The sequence below is a fragment of the Micromys minutus genome (assembly GCF_963924665.1).
Source record: "Micromys minutus genome assembly, chromosome: 2".
Taxonomy (NCBI): Eukaryota; Metazoa; Chordata; class Mammalia; order Rodentia; family Muridae; genus Micromys; species Micromys minutus.
Genome location: NC_137971.1, coordinates 36,487,174 through 36,506,353, shown reverse-complemented (window position 1 = coordinate 36,506,353; position 19,180 = coordinate 36,487,174). Strand labels below are relative to the sequence as shown.

General features: G+C 43.8%; 1 protein-coding gene across 21 annotated transcripts in view; it reads left to right on the top strand.

The window, feature by feature from the left end:
• The window catches only part of TRPM3 (transient receptor potential cation channel subfamily M member 3), a gene marked incomplete at both ends in the record, with an annotated part of 816,961 nt that overhangs the window by 763,681 nt on the left and 34,100 nt on the right, over positions 1–19,180 (top strand). For 18 of the 21 annotated variants that reach the window (XM_080911710.1, XM_080911707.1, XM_080911705.1 and 15 more), the window contains one exon: positions 1,502–1,676. In XM_080911710.1, coding sequence (XP_080767836.1) covers positions 1,502–1,676 — 175 coding nt within the window. Of the gene's footprint in view, positions 1–1,501; positions 1,713–19,180 lie in introns of all 21 variants that reach the window. The other 3 variants (XM_080911721.1, XM_080911722.1, XM_080911719.1) reach the window with 1 other exon arrangement.

Below are 19,180 nucleotides of genomic sequence, written 5' to 3'. Positions count from 1 at the left end.
CTTATCACTGACAATTAGCTTGTATTATTATCTGTGGGTAGGCACCCTTATCCTATAATATCCAAGAGAAAGAAATCTTTGGTGTCAGACCTTTTGATGCAAGGAGTAAAAACCAGTCTCTGTAGTTTAAGCATGGGGGTGGAGGAATATACTGACTTATAGTAGGGCAGGGTGGAACTAGCCATAGAGACTACCTGGAGACAGGAGTTCAATCACAGGCAAGGATAGCTCTCCTCCTCTTAGATATCTGCCTTGTTCACTGGTGGGAGAACTCAGCCTCCGACATGCTAAATTATTACCAAAAAAAAATGAATATTACAAAGAATGAGAGGGAGTTTCTCTCTCTACTTCTGTTTTAAATAAATGATAGCTCAGGCTATAATCTCAGAACACTGAAGCAGGAGGATCACAGAGTTTCAGTCAAGCCTCAGCTACACAGTGAGTTCCAAGATACCTTGGACTCATGCAGAAGTCCTGTCTCCAGCAAACAAAAACAAAGTGCTCTGATGATGCTGGTGGCTCTGTCTTGTGTTACATGCCTACCTCGCCATGCTGCCATGGGATGAGGTCCCACCACTAGCTTAGCTTAGACAACACAGCCACCTCTGTAGGTAGATGAGTAGGAACTGTCTCTTAAAGAAAGAAACAGTGGGTTTGGAGCCAGTCAGAATCACCACTTATTGCAAACTTATCAGGGTTCAGTGAGGATAATGGAAGGGATATGGTGGGTGAAAAAAAAAAAGCAGATCTTGAATACCATAGCATTTGTGGATAAGGAGAGTGGGGGGCAGGGTAAAGGGAGAAACATTCTGAAGGGATTCAGTCAGGAGCAGTTTAGAAGCACATCAAAGAAGAAACCCATTTCATCCACAACAGGCACTGGTCTGGCTCATAAAGCCTCGTGTTTTTAAGACCTGCAAAAATGCCCTTTATAATAAGATACCAGAGAAATGTAGGAGGAGGTGGTTGGTTCTGGGAGAGCCTGGCCTGTGGCATGAAATCACGAAATGGGATAGGCTCACATTTGCCGTCTCCTCAGCCTGTGTGAACCCTTATTCGCTTGAGCTTTCCAGTGCTGCCTTAGCCTTTCAGAGCTAAGATAAGAGCAGGAATATACCGCTCTGCACTAGTTCTTAAAATAGCCCAACTATCCTGGTTCTAATTTTTTTTTTCTCCTAAGAAGAAAGAAACCAAAACAAGGGTCTTGCCTTCTCTCCAAACAGTTTTAAAATACGGTGCTGGAACCATGTGGAGAACCCGAATTCTGAGGAATAACACCCCTGTGCCTCGATAGAAATGTGTTCCAGAAACAACCATAAAGATGAATGTGCTCCATTGTGTGTGCACGTGTTTGAAAAAGATAGCAATTGACATCAGTGTTCAGTTTGTAGACATCAGTTTCAACAGTCCTTCTTTCCTCCTAACCAGGTACAGCTCCCTCCTTGGGCACCGTGCTCAACCACACATCTTTTCTTTTCTTTCTCCTTTTCCACCCTTCCAGATGATAGACATGATGTACTTTGTCATCATTATGCTGGTGGTGCTGATGAGCTTTGGCGTCGCCAGGCAAGCCATTCTCTTTCCCAATGAGGAGCCATCTTGGAAACTGGCCAAGAATATCTTCTACATGCCTTATTGGATGATTTATGGGGAAGTGTTTGCTGACCAGATAGACCGTAAGCAAGTTTATGATTCTCATACACCAAAGTCAGGTATTTTAACTTCAATTGAGTCACATCTTTTCCAAGTCCATTTGTTTGTCCTCAATAAATGGCTCAAGATAGAGGACCGATTCCTAGTTTGCTATGTTGGTGGAAACAATCATTGCAGGTGAATATGCTATTTTAGCAAAATTGCCCTTTGGTGTATCTTCAGGTATGTCCATCCTATGACAAGAATGGATATATAGTATACCAAATTTAATACAAAAAATGAACCATTTTAAATGATATAATCTTGCATATGAATCAAAATCCTAAGGCCATGTTTTCCGTATTTCATTACTGGGAATAGATTGTGTCAAAACTACCCACTTTTACCCTATCCTTCTTTTGCTAGGCCTTAGAAAATAAATTCCTTGGGTTTGACTTTAGAACAAATAAACAATTCTCAGTTTCGTCATTAGAATTCAAGATTAAGGGCAAACATCTGTATGGTATTTTCCTCATACTAGAAACTATTACCCAACAGCCTTTCTTATTGTCTTAAGTTATGTGCTATTGAGACAGAGATGAAGCCAGAATTCATTACCAAGAAATACGGAAAATGCCCGTAGGTCATAGACTGAATTATTTGCAGCAAATGCCAGGGGTTGGAGAAGGGCATCTATATCATAAAGTGACTTAGTGTGGACCAAGAGCCAGCAGCACCCAGTACCTTTGGCTTACTAGATGCAGAGCCTCTGCAACAAACAACTCCTCTTGTGTGGAGTTGGAGGATAGTTGTAGTCTAGGAGTCTGTTTCAGGATTTTATTTGGACCAAATGTCAGGGCCCACCAGGCATCGGGAAGTGACTCGAGCAGAAAGCATCTGAAAAGAAGCACATTTCAGTGTGGAGCTGAATCCCAGAAGCAACTCTCTCATTTTCCCTGAGGAATTTAGATCTGGAAATAACAATCCTCCAACACTGTTAAATTAACATTTTTCAGACGTTTTTTTGCTGACAGGCCAGCCATCTGAGCCCTGGACTGTGAACACAGACTAGGGTCACATAACCACATAACTTATTCAGAGCTGGAGCAGAGTCTAGTCGGCAGCCCACTTTCCCTCCTCATCCCAGATAGCACGGGGCCTGGGAACACAAGGACAAAAGACACCTGAGCTTTGGAGTCCTCAGGCCTATGAAGAGCATCATGTATCTTGGCAACAGAGCACAGCAACATGTCATTTTCCCCTCCATGATGAATTTTGAACAAATACACTTTCTCTCTAAAAACATGTTATCTGGGGCACACAAGACTTTTGGAACGCATAAATGGAACAAATATTTGTTCCGTGAGACTTAGCCAACTCATAGAGGAAGAATTTCAGCTCCATCCTCTGGTTATGATATCTTTGGTGACAATATGCAGCCTTCAGAAGGCAGGTTCCCAGGGACGAAAATTTCCTGTAGAGAGCATCCTTTCAAATGGTCCCTACAGGCAAAGTAACAGTTTTAAAAGCTATGGTGATTTTCCTCAAAGACTAAGCATGCTATTACATCCCACCCCTGAAAACTGCTTTTCCATTTTATTACATTATTTTGCCTCTCCAGGTTGTCCCTTTCTCCCATAGAATGAGACGGAGACCCCACGGGCATTTGGACAATGTAGTGAGGGAGAAAGGGAGAGAGACAGAAAGGGGTGGTATGGATGTATTTTACAAATGGGATTCTGTCTGTCCCTCTACAAGTGGCCATTTATTGATGTTGTACTATGAGCCCAGCCTAGTGCAACAAACACCACCATCTGCTGAACACGAGGATTTAGTATTTGCTGTTTTAAAAGAAGGGCTGATTATAGTTTAGAACTTGAAATCTCCCCCACACCACCCCTCAAGACAGACTAGAGGTGCTTTGTGTGACTGAAGTATGAATATGGACAAATTCCCCCACTCTACGAATTATATCTGGGGGACTCTATGTGTGTGAGGATAAAATCTCGACCCCCAAATCCCAAAATATATCTAATCTTGTCTTAGCTGAATATGACCTTCTTGAGACCCTGACCTCTTCCTCTGTGATGTTCTGAAGTTGGCTGCAATGACAGACTCTGTTCTAAGCTAAATCAGCCAGTTTTCTGCGTAGAGCGCTAAAGAGTATTCGTCCTTTCTCAAATGGATTCAGATGGTTGTCCCCAAACCTCAAATAACTTTCAGCCAAGGTCACTGGACATGACTGTCCTATTAATGACTCGGTGCCTGTACTACAGCACCAGATGGGCCCTGTGAGAATTGGATGCCTGTTCCCACCTGGCTCCTGAGAATTTCCCAGAAGAACGAGCACCAAACTGTTTGAGAAAGGTACAAACCATTGACGCTGCCCTACAGTGTGTGGCCTTTTCTCTGTGCCGTGTCCAGGTTGGTGTGTGGCGCATGTATTCAGGCTGACTGGATCTCACATCCACCCAGACCTGAGGCCCTCCCTGCCCAGGGTCTCCTGAGCCCATGCTATGGATGTGCCCCAGTGTGACCTTCCCAGCTCTGCTCATCACACGCACCTCAGATGAATCGTGTCTAACTTGATGCACGTGCTTCATTAACTAACTCTGGTTGTTTTGACTTCCAAGTGGCTGGACCCATTTCATGTTGGGGGAAATTATCACTTTCTTAAGTGGAACCGATCAATGTGAATATGCAATGGGACCCTCAGAATGGGTTACTCGAACCAACAGCAGACCTCAGAATGGAGGACAACTATAATGCCCTCACTTCTGGGAAAGCAGTGTTGCCTAACTGTAGCATTTTGGGTCTATATTTCATCTATTTTCCTATCGTTTAGACAGAATTTACCTAAAGCCAAAGACAGTAGGATAAGACTTGTAAGTTTACTTTCCAAATGTGCTTAAAAACAAAAAGAAAAAAAAAGAAAAAAAAGAAAAAAGAAAACGGGATCGTATTTTTAAACATCACAAAATATCGTGTACATTTTCCTTCTACACCATTCTGGACTAACAGACAGACTAGCCTTCCTCTAAGTTATCTGAGAGAATAGAGATTTGCTCTGGATTTGGAAGCAGAGAGCTGCAAGAATGTGACCAGAAGTAGAAGAGGATGAAAAGGAAAGGACCGGAACCATGTTTAGCCTGGAGGTTGGGCCTTATGCTGATCTGGTTTTGGGGAACTGAATCTGCTGCTGTTGGCGGTTAGTTGGTCGGTTGATAGTTGGAGCTTCCTTTGCTTATTTTTTTCCTTTTGTTTCATTTTGTTTTGTTTTCATTTGACCTGTAACTGACTTTGAGCAGCCATGCTACATAGGATACTTTGCTTGATTTTATTTTCAGATAGCCTGTCATTAACATGGAGCACTCATGCTACATACTACTTTGCTAAGCCCCAGAAAATGGGTACCACAGTGACTTGAAGTCTGGGGTGTCATGCCAATATTGGCCTGTGGCTGTAGCTCAATGATAGAGTTTTGCTTTACCCACAGGAAGCTCTGGGTTCAATACCCAGTGCCACAAAGTTATTGTTTCATTGCATTATATTAAATACACCAATTAAAACATTCTTCTGAGAAGTCTCATTAGGGTGACCCATACTGCATGTCCTCTGAGTGCTAACCAGGATCCCAGAGGTGCTTGGATGGAAAACCCACTAAAAGAGCAGAAAACAATAGAATCAATAAATTCCCAGCAATGTTTGCACCAAAACTGGAACAAAATTTAAAATGGGTGGCTCGGAAATCTGGTTTGGTGGGTAGGGCCCTCAGAAGTCCACCTCTATTAGCAGAAGAGACAGGGTATCTCTGACATTCTCTAGCCTCTTGCTGGGTGAAACTTCTTCTTACTTACAGGGCATCCTGCGATATATTCAGATTTCCCAGGCTGTACCGAGGCAGGAGAGAAATGAATCATGCTCTTGAATGCATTAAACACAGGTCTAAATTTAGTCCTCCTTTCTGCCTCTCTGGGTATTTTTACAAGTTTAGATAGTACTGTGGAAGCAGACTGTCCAGGACTTACTTTCTACCATGACAACTTAATATTACCCAGCCATTTCTACTCTGAATTAACTATCCAATCTTCTTAGTACATTGGTCCATTTTTTTCTTACTGCCTGGGGCTTTTTTCATCTGAAATTAATAGGTGAGCTGAAGGGGGAGATGGGGAGGAGTCGTTTCATTTTGTTTTTAATCGACTGATTGAATGCAACATTTTGCTATTAATATAATCAATCCCTTGCTCTTTGGTATCCAGGATGTCTCCGTGGCTTTGACTCAGACAAGGGTTGAACACGTGTACAGCAAGCTCAAGAACTGTCCTGAATTACTTTTCTGTCTCCAATTAATTATTCTCCAATTTGGGTATGGAAGTAGGGCAGCTCCAGGGTCTGAAATACACTTGCCACAGGGAAGCGAGGAACACCGAGAGCTGGAAGGGTGGCGAGTGGGGTACGCCTCAGCTATTGCGGTCCAGTTCTCAGGACTCAGGGCTGGGCTTCTGTTTGGAATTCCAGACTGACCTCTGATGGCTTCAGAGCACACTGATGGCTAACAGCTATAGCATGTGGCCTGCTGCCCAACCAGGAAAACTACTCTGGGAAAAGAAAGCTGGGGCCAGTGCCAACAGTGGGGGAAAGGGAAATCGTTTCATTAGGTTTTATTTTCACAAACTGCTGAGGAAGCTAGCCAACACTGGGCTGTCCCTGAAACAGTCAGCCCACACTATAAAGAAGAGCCACATGACTTGTTTACTAATACAAACGTGGGCTCTTGAGATTTACAGAGAGCACAATGATCTGCCTTTGGCCTCTGCTGTGACACCACACAAATTCTGCTGTCACGGTATCCACTGCATTTGCTCACAGGTGGGACTCTATTTAAAGTCCACTCTTCATTCAATGTATTTTTTCCCTGCCTATGAGCTGGAAAACAGTCTTTAGACAAACACAGAGGAGGAGCTTACAGTTCAACGGGGGCAAACCGCCATTGACAACCGATGTATTGGGGCTAAACTCAGATAGGAAACCTGCCAGTACCACGTGGAGTTGGAGCGTGGTGTAATAGATGAGGCCCCCGCAGAGATGAAGCAGGCTGAGCAGAGCCCTGAAACACAAGCAGATGTGTGCTAGGCAGATGGGAGCAGGGCGTGTGAAGAAAGAATAGCATTCCAAACTGAGACCTAGAGTGGTAAGCTCTAGGCACAGAAAATGATCGAGTATGGCTCACTGTAAAGTGAGAGGTAGGAGACAGGAAGCAGGACAGATGGGTGTGAAAGGAGAGGGGGAAGGAGAAGGAGAGGGAGACCATGGAGAGGGAGAAAGAGAGGACAGACGAGATGAAAGAGCATTCCTTATGGAGTTGGTAATGGGAAAGAAGGGCATCATGATACCGGAGGAAGGTAAAAGCAGAAAGACCCAGGCCAAGACCAGATGGTGGGGCCCAGGGGACAAAAGAAGTAGGTGGGGATTCAGAATGGGGGGATTGGAGTTCACCCTGACTTAGTCTAAAGTAAAAAAACCACTTACTGAGATACTTGGGGAGAGGACTATACCCAGGACTGATGCCCCACTGGGGTTGAACTGAGTTCGTAGATACTAAAGAGTCCAGACTTGGCGCTCAATGGGATGGTCTGGACTGTAAATCGAAATAAATTTTTAAAGGGGGACTGAGAAGGTGGCTCCGTGATTAGTACTGGCTGTCCTCGCAGAGAGCCCATATTCAACCCACAGCACCCATACCAAACAGTGCACAAACCCCTACTGCTTCAGTTCCCAGGGCTCTGATAGCCTCTTCTACCCATCATGGGCACCTATATGCAAGTGGTGTACATACAGACAAGCAGGCACACACTCACAGGTACATAGATAGAGATCAATTGATTTAATTAAAAAGAGCTGAAATGGAAATGTTGAAGTGCAGGTTTTAGGATCAGGAATGTCTCTTTCTGTCAAAGTCCTGGTGGATGAGCACCAATAGAGGGAGGAGAGGCAGACGCATGCTGTGAAGACCACAAGAATCACAATCATGCCAACAGTGCCAAGAGAAAGGGGGCTACCAGGCTGATGTTTAGAAGAGTCCTCTGCTATGTCGTCACTTACTTTTGCCAAACTTGTTCATTTTTGTGCTATGTTTCCAACCTCCCCTGAGATGAAGCATTCTCCAGCCATTTTAATGACCTGTCTTCCAAGTCTCCTTTCTCTAGTTCCTTTAGCAGAGCACTTTCTAGCCCTCTTGATTGGCATGACTCCAAAGTTCCCTCTATCAGAACTCCTTCAAGTGAATCCTGGGGAGCCCTGCAGAAAAAGAGCCTCTGTGGGTTCAACACATCTTAAATACATAAAACTTTCTCCTAATTCTATGCACGAAATTCCCAAAACTTGTAACTAAGGAAGAAACGTGGAGTTCCCATCTGGCTATGGGGACCATTTTGTCACCTAATTGCTAATTTATCAGTAGAGAAAAGCAATATAAGAAGTATCTGTCCCTTTCCATAGAGACAAGTTAGTACCTTTCCTTACAAGTTATATTTTATCTTGGCCTCTTTAACAAGTACAAAAAATTATCTTGAAAAAGAGGAGCCCATTAGGATAAGAGAAGACTCCCAGATCAGCAACAAGGATGAAAGTCAAACCAGCAGTAGCAGCCTGCAGAAAGAGATTGTGTGTGTCAATAGAACAGAAGCAAGTAAGTGAGGGAAGGTTACAGGGACACTTTGAGATGAAAGTAGCCATTAGAAAAGAATATCAATTCCCCTTCCTCTGTCTAGCTGCGGTAGACTGCAGGCTAGCAAAGACAAGCATGGCAGGTTTAATACTAGAGACCACTGCCTGGACACTAGGATAACCTCAGATGACATTAAGGGTGTCATCATCTATAAGCATATAGGACATAGGACACAAGAACTGACTGTATCTAAAACCCCAAGATGTGGTGACTTTATGACCTGGACCAGTTCTCACTACCATCCCTAAAGAAAACATAAATGAAGAACAGCTATTAGCCAGGAATGGGGGGGGGGGGGCTGTTGACTCAAAGACAGAGCAGAATTTGAACTCTTCGCACCAGAGAGATGAAAGAGACTATGCCAAAAGAGTGGATTTCTCAAGTGAATCTCTAGGCGTACCACGATCTGGAGATTCAGCCATGGTTTCGCATCCCAGATCTAAGAATATTTGAGCAAGAATCTTTTGAAGTGTGAAGTAGTCCACTCAGGACAAATAAAGAGAGTGCCTTTCTCCAGAAAACATATCAAATTCATGCCTCTCCTAAGTATGTGACAGAAAAAATCTTATATTCTGAGAAATTTATGATTTTGCATTTCCCTTCCCCCTCTGTGTTACCTTTCCTTCCTGACTCCCAGTTGAACCCCGCTCCCATTTTTCTCACTCTCCCTTTCCACCACCCCTGTCCTTCAATCCCTATCTCTAGAATCCCTTCTCTCCAAGAACCTTCCATGGTCCCTTTAACTCTCCTGGCTTGTGCAGTTTCTAAGGTTTTATACTCATATCTAAAAATTTAGAGCTAGAAACCGAAAGTAAGAGACCACGCAGCGTTTATCTTTCTGGGTATAGCATCCCTCCCTCAGTACACATTCCCATCCCATCTATTTACCTGCAAATTTCATGATTTCATTTTTCTGCACAGCTGAATGAAATTCCACTGTATAAATGTACCCTGTTGTCATTACCCATTCCTCAGTTGAAAAACATATGGTTTGTTTCCATTTTCTAGCTATTGATAATGAAGCAGAATTCCCCCACAACAAAAAGGCTTATTTTTATATTCCCAGATAAAACATTTTGCTTTTGAAGAAAAGACAATAAGATGAGAAAAAGGAAGAGGGTGTTTTTCCCATAAAATGAGAGTGTCCACATCATAGAAATGGCAGTGATAAGCCACGCCTGGTAGTGCAAGCCTGTAATCACAGTATTCAGGAAGCAGAGGCAGGAGGACTTTGAATCTGAGGCCAGCCTAGACTATAAAGTGAGAACCTGCCTCAACACTCAAACATACACTTAACATGATATAGAACCTCATACCACATCAACAAACATCCAGTTGAAAATGTGGTAGATACCTTTAATTCACTGCCCAGGTTCCCTCCCATTCCCTCGTCCAGCTTTTGCACCCACCCCTTGGCTTCTGTGGTCTTTAATGCTGGGCTCACTTGCCCCATTCAGATCCACTAAGTGTCACCACCCAGAGAACCTAAGGTGGCCTCAGAGTTCGGGTGTTCCAGGGAATCCTGCACCTTGCTCCTCGCAGTTGGGTTCAGAGAATATAAAAGCTCAGTTTGACGCGCTGAAGCCCCACTCTCCTGCCTTTAAGCTGCAGGATCCCTTCCTGCAGGAGAGGTCCAGCCCACCGAATCAGGTGTGACTTCAGGCTGCACCTTGTTCTTTTCAGCTTTATCCTCCTTTGTCCTGATACCACCGTGCATATTCTCGTTAGTAAATAAATTACATTTATTTGAATGCTTTCCTCGAGGATGCTTCTGGAAGAAACCAGCTTGAGTTAGGCCCTCAGACTCTAAGTCTCTTCAGCTAAAACCCAACACCATTCACACCGAAGACTCCTTTCCAGCATGGAAGGAAACCGTGAGCATCCTGCATTATATATACAGCAGATGGCTGATCCAGCCACCCACCTTCCAGTGTGACAATCATCTCTCTCATTACCCACTCCTTAGCTTCTTATCAGTGTAACAAAAATGTCCAAGACCAGGCTCCCTATAATAAAAAAAAAATTATCTAGGCATAGTGATCCACACCCATATCCCAGCACTTGAAGCAGGAGAATCACAGGTTTGGTACTATCCCTCTAAAAGAGAGGGGAAGAGAGAGGGAGGGAGAGAAGGAGACAGGGAAGGAGGGAGGGCTTGTTTGCTCAGTTCTGCAGCTTCAAGAGACAGCAGCTTGACACTGGCATCTTCTGGGCTCTGGTGCGGGCTTCATGATGAATGTCGTAACAGTGTGAGTGTGTACAGAAGAAATCACATGGCAACACAAGAAACAGGCAGACTATCCAAGAGCAAGGGTCACCCTGTTTAAGAAAAAACACTCTTCAGAGAGAAGACCCACTCTGTATGACTGCAGTGAGTCTCTTTTCTGGATGTCTCCAGTTCTTAAAGGTCTCTGTCGAAACACCAGTCAGCATACCGAGCCTCTGGTACATGATGGTGGAAGGTCAAATGACACACAAGTTCCAGCAACATAGAGCTGTGGGTGGTGGTGCAGACTTAAAATCCCAGCAGCTGGGGAGGCTGAGGAAAGAGTGAGACCCTGGCCCAAAAAGAAAAGAAAAGCCATCATTGGTGGTAGAGACATGATTGTGCTTTCCTTAAGAGCTGAGCCCAGAAGCCATAAGAAATCTCTTCAAGATGTCATGCTTGAAGCTTAGAGAGCTCCTCTATCCCACCTTGGGCACTTTCATTCTGCATTCTTAGCTTCTTGCTTGGTACCCACATGGCCCATGAGGAAACAGAAAATTATTAAGACATGGTCCTGTCTTAAGGAATTTGTAAACCAGGCCAGGTAGGTGTGAACAAGATTTTTAGAGAATGTGAGTAAAATTTTTTCAGAAATGACTAGATCAACATCTGATTGTTTCAAGGCAGTTTGGTCTCTGTCATAGTTTGTAGTATTGGCATGTGTGTCCCAAAAGTGGTCCTAGACAATAAGTAAACAGGTAAATAAACCTTATTTAAAGAACAGAAAGCAGTCCAGATTAGCCATACAGACTGATTAGAGTCCTGACTAGCTCAACCAGCCATACAACTATATTAGTTTCTTTCTTACCATGATCAACTGAACTCCAGGATGGAGTCAGTTTTCTGGCTACTCAAGTTTTCTCCAAAAGCATTAGACGTGTTTACTTGTTAGGAATATTTTATCCTAATAAAATGAGCCAGCGGAGAAGAGAATATCAGTTGACACCTGGGTTCATTGTGTACAAGAAAACCACACTACTTATTGGGTGGATCTGGTTCCCAGGCAACGAAAATCAGAAGCTACCGGGAATTCAGTGTTTGCCTTATAATTCCACTTATTTCTATTTTGAATACATCCTCTTAAAACTGAGAGGCCATCACCGAAACTGTAGAGGATGGCTTAGGATGGGCGGAGCAGGATGTGGTGCCCCTTCACCAGTGTTTCCTGCTAAATATCAGTGTGACTCTTCCGGTCTTGTGAAGGGATAATGTCTCTTCTCTTCACAGTATCTAGAAACTTTGTCTCCCTCAAGCCCTGCTTCCTGTAACAGAACTTCCAGGATTGCACAGCCTGGTCCCATAAGGCACAGGTAGACTGGCATTCACTCTGGCTCATACTCATGTGTGTGCAGGCTTCCATTTCTCTTTCTTCTGTAGCCCTGCTTCAGCCAGGACACTTAGATATACTTTCTAAATCTTTCTTTCCATGCCTTATTCTCCAAACATTTTCAGATACCTGCAGATTTGTAAGTGAACACCAGAAAGAAACACAGATTGTCTCTGGGTTCTGAACAATAATTTTCCTCACCACAAAATGGTGAGAACAAATTCATAACTTGCTCAAAAGACATTGTCTCATATATATATATATATATGACTATATGACAGGGTATGTGTGTGTGTGTGTATGTGTGTGTGTGGCCTTGACTGTCCTGGAACTAGCTTTTTAGACTAGACCAGCCTCAGACTCACAGAGCTCTGCCAGCCTTTTTTGGGATTAAAGGTGTATGCCACCACTGTCCAGCCAGGTCCCTTATATAAAACACTACAGTGTCACACATATCTTATAAGCATTCTCCTGTATACTTTAAGTCATCTCAAAATTGCAAATACCCAATACTATGTAAGTGCCAAGGGCATGGTTATTCATTCTGGTTTAGGGAATAACATGTTTGGTGCAATGTTTGTTTGGTTTTTTAGGGTTTTTTTTCACAGTATTTTCCTTCCATGACTAGTTAATACAGAACCTTCAGAAACCATGAGCCAATAACCACATTAACTTAGCCATCTTGTAATTAAAAACTGGATGTTCCCAATAAAAATAAGTGTATGGGTTCCTAAACTGTATAGGCTAATCTATACATCAAATGAAAATTGAATGTGAGGAGTTATGATCTGTGGCTCTGTCTTTTGAAATCATCTTTCTGTAAAGCTACAAGAGGTTAAAGATTATCAGGATGACAGTGGGTCTAGAAAGTTCTTCTAGAACACTTCTCTGCAATAGAATCATTTGTGATGACACTGTGCTGTCTGGTGCCATAGCTGCTGGTCTCCCGTGGTTTCTGAGTACTTGAAACATAGCCACTGTGAATGAAGAACTACAACTTCTATTTTATCTTATTTTAATTAATTGGGATTTGAACTCAAGTAGCTGTGCATCACTATTGGATGTCCTATCAGACAGCTAAGCTATAGGACAGAAGGTTCCCTTTAATGTGCCAACTTCATGCGAGCAAAAACACCTCTACCTGCTCACTGCTGTGACTTCAGCAGCTCAAGCTGTGCCAGGCACAAAGTGACAACTCAGAAAATCTCCAGCATGTGATTAAACACCCTGAAGCAAGACTTGGAGAAAAGCAATGTGGTTGACTGCATTAAATAGCCAAGTAAACAAGAAGACTTGGGTGAAGAGCAACATGGAGCGAGCAGAGGTCAACGTGCCACAAGTGGAAAGCTGAATAGCTGTAAAGGAACTACAAGCTAGGGGTTCAGTTAAAATGGGTGACCGTGGATTTATAACACATGCATGCAGGAGGTGAAGAATTAAGGAGAGAGGATTCCCCTGAAAGGGAATCCAAGAGTTGATAACATCATGAAACTTGACTGAGTATGATTTTTTAGAAAATTACAGCCAAGTTCAAGAACTACATCACTGACACGCTATTGTCATTTTAATTTATACACCGAGATTAGTTGTTCACACATCTTTAAAGAAGTGAAACGAGGGGAGGGGGGGGTCCTTCCTTGTGAGAGCATGGAAAGGGGGAGAGAGGGCTGTGTGAGCCTAGCAGCAGGCCAGAATGGGCCCCTCAGAGTCCCTCTGTTCTGAGCTGTGGCACGCCAGAGGTAATTGCTGTACATTCTGTAACCACAGACCTTTCCAAAAGCACCGTGTTCTGACCAAACACGGGAAGGCAGGTGGTTGATCCCCACCGAAAGCAGAGCCAAGGACACTGTTTTGATTCTCTTAACCGGTCTGTATTAACAGAAGCCAACAAACAGGCTCATCTGCACATAGGTCCACAATTAGCAGATGGTTCCAGAAAGTCACCTGGATTAATTGTGTGTCCTGAAAGCCATGTGGAAGGACGAAAGAAGGGACATGCCAGGGACTTTGTTGTCCCCTGGAGCAAATAGCTTCCTGCAGCTAGATTTTAGGCCACATCTGTCAAGAGATGTTCAACTGAAACTTGCTTGGCTTTTGGCCAAATAGTTGGTCTTTAGAGTATCTGGCCCATGGTTCAAGATGAGTTCTGTTTAGAAAACCCCAGAAGTTTCAAGCCAAGTCTTTGTCTTAAGGGCATGCTCAACTCTGGTAGATAAATTTCTTGACCTGGGCTATATTGACACCGGACATGTATGCTCTACGGGTCTTTCTAGATGGACAATAAATCTCACCAGCTACTACAAGAGAGAATACAGGGAACACCTGCTACCCTACTTTGAATAGGTCCATTCACTGATACTGAACATTTCCATGTGTCAGGCTTTTTGCCAGAAGCTGGGGGGGTTTACTTTATTGCCTTTGAAGAACAAGTTAATAGGAGGATTGGCACATCAACATTACAAACTGATGGGATTTATTTCTGTAGAGGTCACTTATAAGACATTCTCTCACAAGAAAGAGTACAGTTTAATTGAGCAGTAGCTCAGGGAGCCACGGGAAGGCAGGAAGGCAGAGGAAGCAATGGGTGGTCGGAGGCACTTGCCTAATGATGAGTTAAGCTGGATTGTGGGTGGAATTAGGAGTTTTTCAGACAGATAAATCATTCTAAGGAGAGGATGATCATGTCCAAAGTCAGAGACAGAAGACAGAGCATGTCAGGTGTGCACAGATCGGGCTGGAAAGAGCAAAAACAGGAGAGCTCCTTCTTCTGCCGGCCAGGAAATAAGCCCCAGGCCACCTGAGCCTGCCCTGGTTTGACATATTGTTTTCAACTGGCTTTTCCTGTGGCCTCTTGCTGCACTCTCTGAGGTTTTAGGGGAGGAGCTGGGAGCACCGACTGTGTCCATCTCTCCTACTAGTTCTTAGAAGAATGAATGGGGAAGAGTTTAGAAAGACAGAGAGAGAGAGAGACAGAGAGACAGAGAGAGAGAGAGAGAGAGAGAGAGAGAGAGAGGAACAGAGAGATGGTGGCTAGAAAATACACCCCTCCTATGCTCACTTCAGAGAAACCGAAGAAGGCAGAAAAATGTTCCTTGTTCCAAATCTCCCCTAACCAAGGGACAGCAAGCTTCCCTGCGAAGAGCCAGGGTCCCCTGACCGGGTTAAACCTGCAGACTCATCCCCCTTTAGTGTGAAGTATTTGCGTGTCTAGTCTTAACTCTCCAAACAGCTGAAATCAGCACTCGGAGAAGGAGAGCTGGCAACAGGGCAGGAAATGCGGCAGCAGATGGCCCTGCCCGGGTGAAGTGGGCTTTGAGCAGCCAGAGGGCAGCATGAGGCAACTGTGGGACTGCAGGGCAGGGAGCAGGGCCCGGGCATGGTATGGTAAAAGGACTGTGCCTACATGGTGGCTCTGCCAAGCACCTTGGCTGATATCCCACTTTCTCCAAACACCATCCTTTGCTGCCTGTGCTATGTTGCTAATGCCCATTTTAAGTACCAGGATTACTTGAAGCTCCAAAGCCCTAGGCCTCCTGTTTCTCCATAGACCAGCACTGCCAGTTCAATCTGTGCCCCCCTCCCCCCCCCACACACACACTACTTCCTCTCTTTTGGCCCCACGGAAGTATCCAAGGAAGCAGGAGGAAGAAGAACCAGTGTGTGCTGAATCTCCTCCTTCTCTGTTCTTCTTCATCCCTCTCCTCTCCTCTTCCCTCTTTCTCCTCCACCTCCGTCCTCACCTTTTGCTTTTCATTCGTAGTCCATCCTTTGCCAGCCCTACAAATACATCAGATATGCATTGCATAAGAAGCTTGGAGGTGGGGGGAAAAGTCTTGGGACAGCAACAAGAAGCTAAAATGCATCCAAAGAGGCTTTCTTAGGACCACAGAAAAATTGCTCTAGACCTGGGATGATAGGGTGCTCTCTAGTATGTCCAAAGCTGTGAGTTTGGTCCCCAACACTGTCAAAAGATGACAATGATGATGACGACGACAAAGACGACCTCCCAAAATTCAAATCCATTTCATTGATCCTCAACCAAGGTCAATGTCACCACCACCCCTTACCCATAAAGGGGATATTTGGACTCGGAATTTTTTTTTGTTTAATTTTATTTTTTAAAACATTCTGTTGAGTTTATTCTTTAACAATTTTCTACATCTATGGCATTCATTCTGATTATAACCCCACCCTTCTCCCACCATTACTTCTCCCTGAGAAGTCCCCTTCAAATTAATGACTTCGATATTGTCCTTGTTGTGACGCACTAGGTTTAAGCAAGATTGTCTGTATGACTATGAATTTGGAACTATGTACTAGAGCCTGATGGACTGTTTGGTGGTTATATAACTAAAGACAATGACTATGCCTTACCCAAAACCCATCAGTACTAACCAACAGTTCAGTATCAAGGAGTTTGGCCCTGTAAGCTCCACCTACATCCATGATTAGACTGTTACCAGGCCCACTCTCATGTAGGTTGATTACAGACAGGTGCCATGAGGTCCTGACTACATTGGTTGCATGACTGCATTTCACACAGAGGGCCCCTCCTTCTCTTCCTTTTCTGTTCTGTTTCCCTCTCATGCAATTCCCTATGTATTCGCCTTAATACAGGTATGGTGGTCTACATGTGTTAAGGGTTAAACACTCAAATGTTACTTATCCTCAGCACCCTGAGCAGCTATGTGTCTCTGTAGTAGCATTTGTTGGTGGCTGTAAACGTAAATATTTTAAAGGCAGCGTGGCATGATGGTGATTTAGTCAAAAAACCAAAAAGACAAAACAAAAAAAATAAAACCACATTATTAAGTTCACCTCTAGGACCTAGTACCTCCTCAGCAATGGAATTTTTTTTGGACAGGATTTTTCAATACCAAGTATGAATTCTCTCCCATAGGATGAACGTAAAATCCAGTAAGAAAGGGGTTGGTTAGCCCCACAACAGTTGTGCTGTCATAGTCTAATTTTGCCTAACGACTTGCCTAACAGCACCATTTTGCCTAATCAGGTGCTATTTGTAACAGCTGGATAAGCCCACTGATGCTCTTTCTTTACCAGAAGCCTGCAGCACTGTTAGGAGTAGCCAGCGGGGGAAATCCTGCAGCTCAGTTCCTGCTTGGTTCCTCTGTATCTTGCAACTGAAGTAAGTGTATGGTTTCTCATCAACTACTTCTGGTGGTGGAAAAAAAAAAGTGATCAGAGCTCATATTGTTTTGAGGATCTTTGACTCCTTGAGCAACAACTCATAGGAAGTATCTCACACACTAGAGTTGTTTTGGTTTTTTGTTTGTTTGTTTGTTTGCTTATTTGTTTTTTAAGTCACCCTGTGGCTTCTCAGAACAGCATTTTTCAGACACGCAGAATATCGCACTTCAACTATTTTTTCCTTATGCTTTTAATTGGTATTAAAGGTACTAAATTTCCATATGGATTTTTTTATATATCCTTAGTTTTAGCTAGGTATCCTTCCCTCAGGCCCCATCTCTACCATACCCCTACAGCCATCCTGCTTAAACTTTCCACCCCGGCATGTCCCCCTCTGCTTTCCTATCGCCTACTGTAGAGCTCCCCTCCATCAAGGCATCACATACCCAGTAGCCTTTGTCTGGTGCCCTTACTTCTACGGGTACAACGAGTTAAGCATAAAATAAAGAGCTGAAGTTGGGATCCACATCTGAGAGAAACCATGTGACATTTATCTTTCTGAGCCTAAGTTACTTCACTTGGTATGTTTTATTTTTTTTTAATTAACCTAACAATTTCAAATTTTTATTTTTCTTTTCAGAAGAACAACATTCCACTGTGTATGTAGTACACTGTCCTTATCAATCCGTTAGTTCCTTAATATGCTTATGCTATATCCTAGTCATTGTGAGCAGAGCAGGTAGGAGCGTGGACAGGAAAGTTTCACAGAAGTAGGGTGTGGCAACCTTTAAGTGTATGGGCAGGAGTTGCATATTTGATCAAATGGGAGTTTTGTGTCTCAGTTTCATGGTCTCTATCACGTTTATGATTTCTGTAGTGCCTACACTAGTTGATACTCTAGGAGTATTTGGATTGTCACAAGTTTGAGGATTGAACTACATGAAGAGGTAGAGGCTAAGGACGCTGAGCATCCTCCTCTAGTGCCTGGACAGAATACATCCATGCTAACCAGTACTGAGGTTGAGAAAAATCTGGCCTACTAGCATTCAAAGTCCAACTCCCAGCCATCACTTCATAAAGGGAAAGACCATGGGTGGCTGCCTCATCATCTGGAAAGCCCTAAAAGGAAATTCTCAAAGGGCCCCAAATCCTAAGAAACTGAAGCTGGACCTGGAGAGTTCTGTGTCTCCATTGTCATCTTTCTTGCAGTATTTTTGACTATCCCTCTCTGCTTGGCTGAGCTAGAAGACCACACAGAGATGGAGTCTGGATAGCCAATGGATGAACTACTTTTGGCAAATCACAGATCTCATCTCCTGGTTTCTGACAGCCATTTTGATTTAAAAAAAAAAATCCAGATATCCTCCCTGTGTAAGAATGAGAAGAGCCCGGGAACCCTAGACTATCGGTCAGAAGCCTCAAGCATTTGCTCAAGCTAGATGAAGTCGCCTTTAATATTTCTCTTCCTGGTTTTGTGACAGACCTCAGTCTGTTTGCAAGTGTGATGGGAAAACGCTATGATAGTGTGACCCAGGAATCCTACTGGAACCCGGAAATCCTAGCTCTGTCGACGACGCCCTGAGAACCACGCCCCCTCGATGGGGCTCAGGAGCTATAGTTACTAGTATGCCAGCCAACCCAACTGGAAACAGTTCTTAAACACAGGCCAGCGACTTGCCTGAGCAGTCCATGCTTCCCAAAAGCAAAGCTCCTGAAGCAAAGAGGCGAGGCTGCCGTGTGCCCGTTCTAATATTCTGAACGACGGTGTCAGAAGTAAAATGCCACTGTGAACTGAATGGTGACAGTACTTCACAGGAAGGCCAGTTGCTGACAAGCACTTCAAAGTCACACGTGCCACCTGAGGAACATAATGTTCACTGATGGAAGGAACGCTGTATGAGGCATGCGGTTCTATTATGCAGGAAGTAATTGAATATACAGGGCAGGGGACTCCACTATCAAGAGGGGCGCGCACTAAAAGACTGGATTCTTTTCAGCAGATTTAAGATTACAGACCCTAGCAAGTATCAAAAAAAAAAAAAAAAAGAAAAGAAAAAGAAAAGAAAAAAATCTCGCT